The sequence below is a fragment of the Juglans microcarpa x Juglans regia genome, chromosome 3D (genome assembly GCF_004785595.1).
Source record: "Juglans microcarpa x Juglans regia isolate MS1-56 chromosome 3D, Jm3101_v1.0, whole genome shotgun sequence".
NCBI lineage: Eukaryota > Viridiplantae > Streptophyta > Magnoliopsida > Fagales > Juglandaceae > Juglans > Juglans microcarpa x Juglans regia.
The window spans coordinates 23,127,923-23,135,337 of record NC_054598.1 but is presented as its reverse complement, the minus strand read 5'-3'; the positions used below and the strand labels follow the sequence as shown (position 1 = coordinate 23,135,337).

General features: G+C 36.2%; 1 protein-coding gene across 1 annotated transcript; it reads right to left on the bottom strand.

Annotated features, from left to right (window-relative positions):
* Positions 1–874: 874 nt before the first annotated feature.
* On the bottom strand, positions 875–6,522 carry LOC121255719 (ALBINO3-like protein 1, chloroplastic). The gene is made up of 11 exons (XM_041156204.1): positions 5,993–6,522; positions 5,791–5,901; positions 5,631–5,705; positions 4,870–4,930; positions 4,250–4,323; positions 4,053–4,157; positions 3,588–3,695; positions 2,846–2,949; positions 2,549–2,755; positions 2,151–2,439; positions 875–1,508 (listed from the first exon to the last, which is right to left on the bottom strand). Exons 1-11 carry the CDS (start codon positions 6,359–6,361, stop codon positions 1,425–1,427), a joined length of 1,587 nt encoding a protein of 528 aa, XP_041012138.1. The 5' UTR covers positions 6,362–6,522; the 3' UTR covers positions 875–1,424.
* Between the last annotated feature and the right edge of the window lie 893 nt (positions 6,523–7,415).

Here is a 7,415-nt window from a genome sequence, read left to right as displayed (position 1 = left end):
ACAGCCCAGGCCCACTCTTTTGTTAAATATAATTGAAATTGCCGACCGCTCAGGCTTCGCGTTTCGAGTAGTTAAAAAGACGACAGTGCTATCGTGTCGTCCAGATCTTATAGCTCGGCCTACCTATAAGTAAAATCTATATATATTTTTTTATAATATTTACAAAAAATTATAATAACTTGTTTTAAAAATAAAATAAAATACATTACCGGTCAAATAAAGAAGACAAATTAGTATTTTCCTAGTTAAAATGACCATATTTTTCTATTTTTTATTTATTTATAAGTATCTACTTAGGTCGTCTAAAGTCTCGTATAGTTCCTACAATGGAAAAATATTCCTACAGTGGAAACCATTTTCTTTTTCATAAGTACTATACAAAACTTGCCTTAAAAGTTGACACAAATCATTTTCCTCTTTTTAAATACTTTTATCTTTTATATATATCTCTTTCCTCTATTTTTATTTTTTTCTACAGATATTTTTTTAAAAATTCATCTTTACGGTGATCCTTTCCTACTTAAATACCTTTTATTGGCTAAACAAAACTTTCTATTTTATAAAATATGATGATATAGTTGTATCCCTTTTTTAGTAATTTACAAGTCAATTTTGAATGACAGACAATTATAGAAAATTTTGAATTAAAAATATTTAGTATTTGTAATGAAGAATATAATCAAAGAGAATATTTTGGAGCTCGGGTCTTATTATACATTAGCCACTATTCACCCCCACACCTCACACCCGACAATTTTTTTTTTTTTTTTTCATAGGGTTTAAGGTGTTTTTATAATGTGAGATAGTAAATAGTAACTTATGAGAAGAATTATCCTTTAGATCACTAACTCAAATTTAATGAATCCCGAGAGAATCAGCCAAAAATCATTATTTTGCAATCAAGTATCCATCAAAAACATTAACGCTTGAATTAACTGGAGAAAAAACCTGTCTGCGGACGACTGAATGAAGCAAGATCAATGTGAGGTCCACCTGAATGTCATTACTCTTGGTACCAGATCTGCAGTCATGAAAATTATCCATTCCTTTTATTCTACCATGCATAATCAATACAACAATAACAACAAAAAGAAAAATACGTATATTTTATTTCCACTTTTGGGGTTGCTACAGACTATGCAGACCACTTCTACAAAACCTTGGGCTACAGCGACATAGGACCACCAAATCTTACTGTTTCAGATATTCCTCCACCAAAGCAGCAATGTCCGCGAGATTAACCACAAACCTCTCATAATATTTAGACGACTCCGCCATGAATGCATAATTGATTACTGATGAGCTGTATGCTCCTGCTGGAACCAGGTCTGCATAAAAATCCTCGTGTATTTTACTGGATTGGTAATGACTAGCCTTACCAATCTTGTTCGGAACAATTCGGAGAGCAGTTCCCTTTCTTTCGATCATTCTTGTCTGGCTTGATGTATGTCTTCCCCAGGAAGTTTAATATCCTTCCTCGTTGTAGTAGTATGTACTTCAACTGCTTCCTGAAATGTGAATTTACCAATTCAAACTATGAAATGTGAATTTACCAATTCAAACTACTGAAAGCAACTATGTATTGAACTACTAAATAATCAAAAGGCATTAAAGCAATTATGGGCAAAACGAACTAAATTATCACAGCTGATTATTTCACCAAAGCCAGAGAGAAAAGTGACATTGAGGAAGTAGAGAAAAAAAAAAAAAAATGTCTATATCATGAAGTTTTAACTTCTAGGCCCGTTGAAGTTACCGTACATTAATGTTAAGCTTGTGTTAGCTTCAAAACTCTCATATATGGATGTATCTCATTGGTGAAGTTGAACCCTATTTTGATTTAGTTTGGGTCCCTGGATTTCCGTCAAAAACAATTCTAAGGTTTTAGACATTAGGAACCAAATTATTTGAACACCTGTTTCAGAGAATAAGAATTAGCAGGCCACACCTCGAATTAGTATAACTATATATTCAGCCCACAGCACAAATGATGGTTAAGGGGACGCACTAGCGTAAGCATGCAGTGGACATTTTATCTATAGCCTGCTTGACCAATAACAAACAGGATTCCCACTGTATATCTAAGAGCATACTTGCTTCAACATCTTTTCTACAAGTTCATAAGATTGCTGCTCATCAATTGCACCAACCTTAGAATTGGCAGAACCATTATCTTCCTCCACCCTTAACACGGACGACATTATCTGATCTTCCTCAGAATCCTGACCAGTTAGATCACCATTAACAACTCCAACATTGGAAGGATTGTTTTCATCAACAGATTCTGATCCAGCCCCATTTTCGTTCTCAAGTAATCTGGCTTCTCTCTCGTGTCCCTCATTGGTTAGTTGAGTTCCTTTAGCCACTGTCTCTCCAGCTTTCCCCTTTTCTTCTTTCTGTTGTCTTCTTCTTGCCTCCTGCTCTTTTATCTGTTTAAATCTGGGATATAGCAGCGGATCATCTTTTAACCCAAAAAACTTTACTACCCAAAACAATGGCAAACCAAAAAGTGCATTGGAAAGATTAACAAACATTAACAAATATTGACCTTTCACCAGGAAGTAGTCCCTCTGATGTCAGCTTTTCTCCTTGTCTGGCCACCTTTTCGGTGGTAATTAATTCAGAGACTGACTGCTGAATCTGGACTTGGTCTTCTTTAAGTATATCTTCAGGGGTTGTCCTTACTGAAATCTTTGCACCCCCTAACTTCTGAAGCCATACTTGTTGTGCCGTGCTCAATATGTTATTTGTAAACCTGCACTAACAATTAGAAAACTTAAAAGATGCTTTAATTAGAGGAAAAAAAAGTCTCTCATTAGAAAACAAAGGCATTAAAAATTCTCACCAATAAAGGCTTAAGCCAGAAGGAACTGAAAGGGCAAAATAACCAATCATTAGAGGAAGGAGTTTTGTAATCGTTTGAGAACTCTTCATGCTTGGATCATTACTCTGGAATTTAAAACCCATGTTAATTGATAAATAAGAACCTAGTATTAGAGAGAAAAAAATTAATAAGAAACATGTCTCAAAATGGCAAAAGCATATAACATTACACGAATAAGAATATTTTAAAATGCGAAGTCAAATAAATTAGTATATACAAAGAAACAATGGTTTAAATAACAAGGCAGAGCACACATGTAAATCATACAGCAAAGTACGCAGTGCTCATAAGTATATTCTACTGCCAATCAAGCAGTTCTCGCTCTTTTAACCACCTTGGATGCACATCCAAAGACAGAATAACTTGGGGCATGTTTGGTTCTAACTTTCGAGAATTCTTATAATAAATTTCAAGAAGTGTTGTTTCTTTCTTTTTATTGTGAACATGAGAAGTTGTTTGGTTAAATATTTGGTTTTTTTTGAAATCTTTTTAAAGAAAAGAAATAAACAAGTATAAAATGCTTGATAGAGATGGCACTATTAGAGGATAAGAAGTATTAGCTGAAATAGCTTGGTCATGTACATCAAAGACCAATGACAAAAACCAAGAAATGATATCTTGTGCTGAAGTAGCAATAAATAAGAATGTGTATAGCTAGTTATTTGAACTTACTCATGCTAATAACACCTGGGTAATGACTGACCTGTGACGACTGCATAATTTGGACAGAGATGTACTGTGAGACAACCAGCAACACAGGCAAAACAAGATATGCCAAGGTATCGGACCATCCAAGGGGTGGATGACCATCCTGAGAAAATATGAAGTGACCGATGGAAATTAATCCCACTACATTTAAGATAGGAAGCAACTAATACCTAATGCAAGAAACGTTAGAACTGCCAGCTTAACACAAAACGAGAAAAAAGATCCAAACTAAACTGGGCATAGAAGATCAGAAATGAAGGAAAATGAAAAACATATATCACTACTTAAAGGTATATATAACGGAAACTTATTTCTTATCAAGCTTGTAAATCAAACAGCAACATGGTTTCAGCAGAAAGTTCATAAGGATTGTATAAAACTCGATTCCTTTCAAATTCTTTAAAGAAAAATAGTTCCTGAATAAGAGAGCAAGGTTTCATATTTGAAACTAGACACTTACTACAAAAGGGAAAAGCCAAGAGACGCCACTGCCATTTTGTCGAGCAGCAATGGTGGTTGGACCAGCCAGAGAGGGTATCCAGAAGAAGCCTTCTGAAAGGAGTCCCTTTTAAGATTAGGCACAGGCATTCAATTAGGCATTAAGAAGCAAAAGATACGACCAATTACCCATATAAGTCAACTGACAGAACATGTTACCTCATCTGCTACATTTGAAAGAGCCCTATAGAGCCCAATCCACACTGGTATTGTGGCAAGTGTAGGCAAGCATCCTGACATGACAGATTAAGTGAATAACCAGAGAATGAGTAGGAAAGGTGATTAAAAAGTTGTAAGGAAAGAGTGAGGATAAAACCTTATTCAATAGTTAATTTAATTGAGTTATCTCCGTTACCCCTTCCTCCCCCGCCCAACCAAAAAAAAAAAAAAAAAAATTCCAACTTTTTGTTTTTTCTCCCCCAAGCGCTCATAAAAAGATTTTCAAACAGATTTTTCCTGAAATTGCCAAAACACAACGGCCGTAATCATGAACAAGCCAAAGCCATTAGAATTTCATCATTGGTTCATTTATAGCACCCACATGTCAAGTGGTTCCACGCAAATTAAAATCCACTCTATCCACTCTTACAGGCAAATTTCTGTAAACAAACCTTAGGCCTAAAAGCATAATTTCTTGCACATACATACAGTTATCTAAGAAACTACCACTATTCATCACAACAAATCACTAAAAGGCCGGAAAAGATTGCTGAGAGTCAGTACATGGTATTGTAATCTAGCAGTAATGTTCAAACAAAAGCCAGATGCAACATTAGTACCTGCTAGTGGGTTTATGTTGGCTAGTTTATAAAGTCGAGCCGTTTCAAGCTGAATTTTCTCCTGCAGGTGAAACAAAAGCTTTAGAGAAGTTTTCAAACAGATATGCTCATTTGTCAAAACAAACATGGTCCCAAATCATAATCTCTTTGATCTTTGAGTGCAAATAATCCCAACCAATATTTTAAAGGCTGCCTTCATTGTATGGACAGCTTATTTGGGGAAGATCCTAACCATGGACAAACCTAAGGAAATACCAAATAATCATTATTGACTGATGATGGATGTGTAAGAAAAGTGGAGAAACAATGGATCACATACTACTCCATTGTTAGGTTGCCAGAGCACTATGGGATGATTTCTTTGGCAGAGTTGAGCTAGCTTGGTTTAAGCTAGCAACAGTGGTTGAGCTTCTGGCCAGCTGGATAAGCCTTTACGGTATTCCACAAATTGTAATTGTCTAGAAGATGGTTCCTATTTGTCTTTTTAGTGCATTTGGAAGGAAAGAAATGGCCGAAACTTCAAAGATTGGCAAGGCCTCTGCATTTTTTTTAATTCGTTATTTCTATGGGCAAAGGCTATTGACTTCAATGGACTTGATTTCCATGTATCTATTTCTTCCTCTTTAACTAGGTGTAAGCTCTTTAATACTTCCTGTGAATTAGGGCTATGCCCATTCTTCTATTTGAACGAATAAAATCTTTTACTTGTAAAAATCCAAGCCATAAAGTTTCTGATGCTTATTTAAATTAAAGAAATTCACCTGATTCCCAGCATACCGTTCCTGAATAGCCTTCACTTGAGGTTGCAAGGACCGCATAGACATGGCTGATTCCACCTTCACATCAAACACATATATTTAAATCAAACAAGTTTTCTAATTGGTATAAAATTAAGTAGAATCATATCCAGGTAAGTAATACCTGTTTCTTTGACAAAGGAAAAGTGGCAGCCTTTACAAGAACAGTTAGCAGTATTATGGCGAAGCCATAAGAGTACGGAACATGTACAGCCGATAGCCCGTCCTTAAGAACCTAAACCACAGAAAATAGATCATTTGTGATCCTAAAAGACAACGTTCAATATCCAGCAAAAAATTCCGAGGTTTATGGAGAAATAATTTACCTTGAGGACACTCTCCATGTAAAAGGTGATTCCAGAGAGCCAATCATTGCTCTGTTTGGTGGTGCTAGTAACAGTATCAGAGTTGGAAACGGCGGCGTCGGCAATCGTATAGAGGACGCTCTCGGCTCGGCCAAACAGTTCCCCCACCACGCTCTCCACGGAATCCGGGCCGGGGAAGAACCCGGAGTTGAACCCGAGTCGGGCCACGGCGAGGGAGCCCCGAAGAGACGGTTTGTGACGAGAGAGACCGTTGTGGTAGAAGTAGTCATTCGTCCGAGGGAGGAGGAGGAGAGGGTACGGGGTTGCGGTCCGGGACGGAAAGGGAGCTAAGACTAGGTTGGGTCTGTACAGTGAGAAGGTCGTGGCCATTTTTTTGCGAAGAAAGCCCTAAAAGAGCAAAGGTTTTTCACTTCGCAGGGAAATAGGGTGCCGAAGAGAGTCTTCTGTGGGTGCTCCGGTCGTCGAGGAGGGGTTACAAGATTGGGTTTTGGATTGGAGAGTTTGGCTTCCCATTTTCCGTAGATTTAATTGTTAAAAAAATAATAGACTAATTTAATAATCTCAAACATAACACGTGTAAAATCAGGGGAGTGACAGATAATTATAGCATGTATTTTTCTTGACATTATTGTACTATACATATGTTGTCATGTCAGAGAGTATTGCAGGAAACAATGCAAGATATATAATGTTCAGTCATTCTAATTTTGTATACGTGGAGGTGAAATAGCCGAACAAAAACATTATGGAACTTAACTCCAATGAAGCCACGATATCCACTTTGCCATTTATCATTATTCACTCAACGAATTTCTCATTACTAACATAGAAAAGAAAATGAATAAGTTTAAGAGGAGAAGATGAAGATGCTCACAAGTTTAGCAAAAAGATTGTGGTCTGATTGATATAACTCCCATATCTAAAATAGAGATATGAAGTTCGAAACTCCTAACTCTCAAATGTATAAAAAAATAAGTCACACGTTAAAAAATTCTATTCAAAGGCATCCTCTTAACCTAGTCATTTTATTCTATAAAGTTAATTATTTCTACTCATTGCACTTGTCTACCATCAGTGTGTTTCAAAAGGAATGAGATGTGTCGCTGTAGTTTTCTATACAATTGAAGATCTCCTTTAAAATAAGAAAAATATATAGAAATAGAATTCAACAAGTCATAGATTATTGGGACACTCCAATGAATCAATGATTAAGTTAATGATAGTGTCATTTAACTAGTTGGCTGTCATGACTCAGGAGCCAGAGTCACTATGCAAATCATGCAACGTTTAGAAGAAATGCAAACTACACATTCAGACGTTTAGAAAGACATTCTAAAAAATTGTCCTCTCTCGTCTGTACAACACGTGAAAGTCCCAGCTGTATATACTACGTTTTTTTATGTAATTTTAGCTTCGTACACTC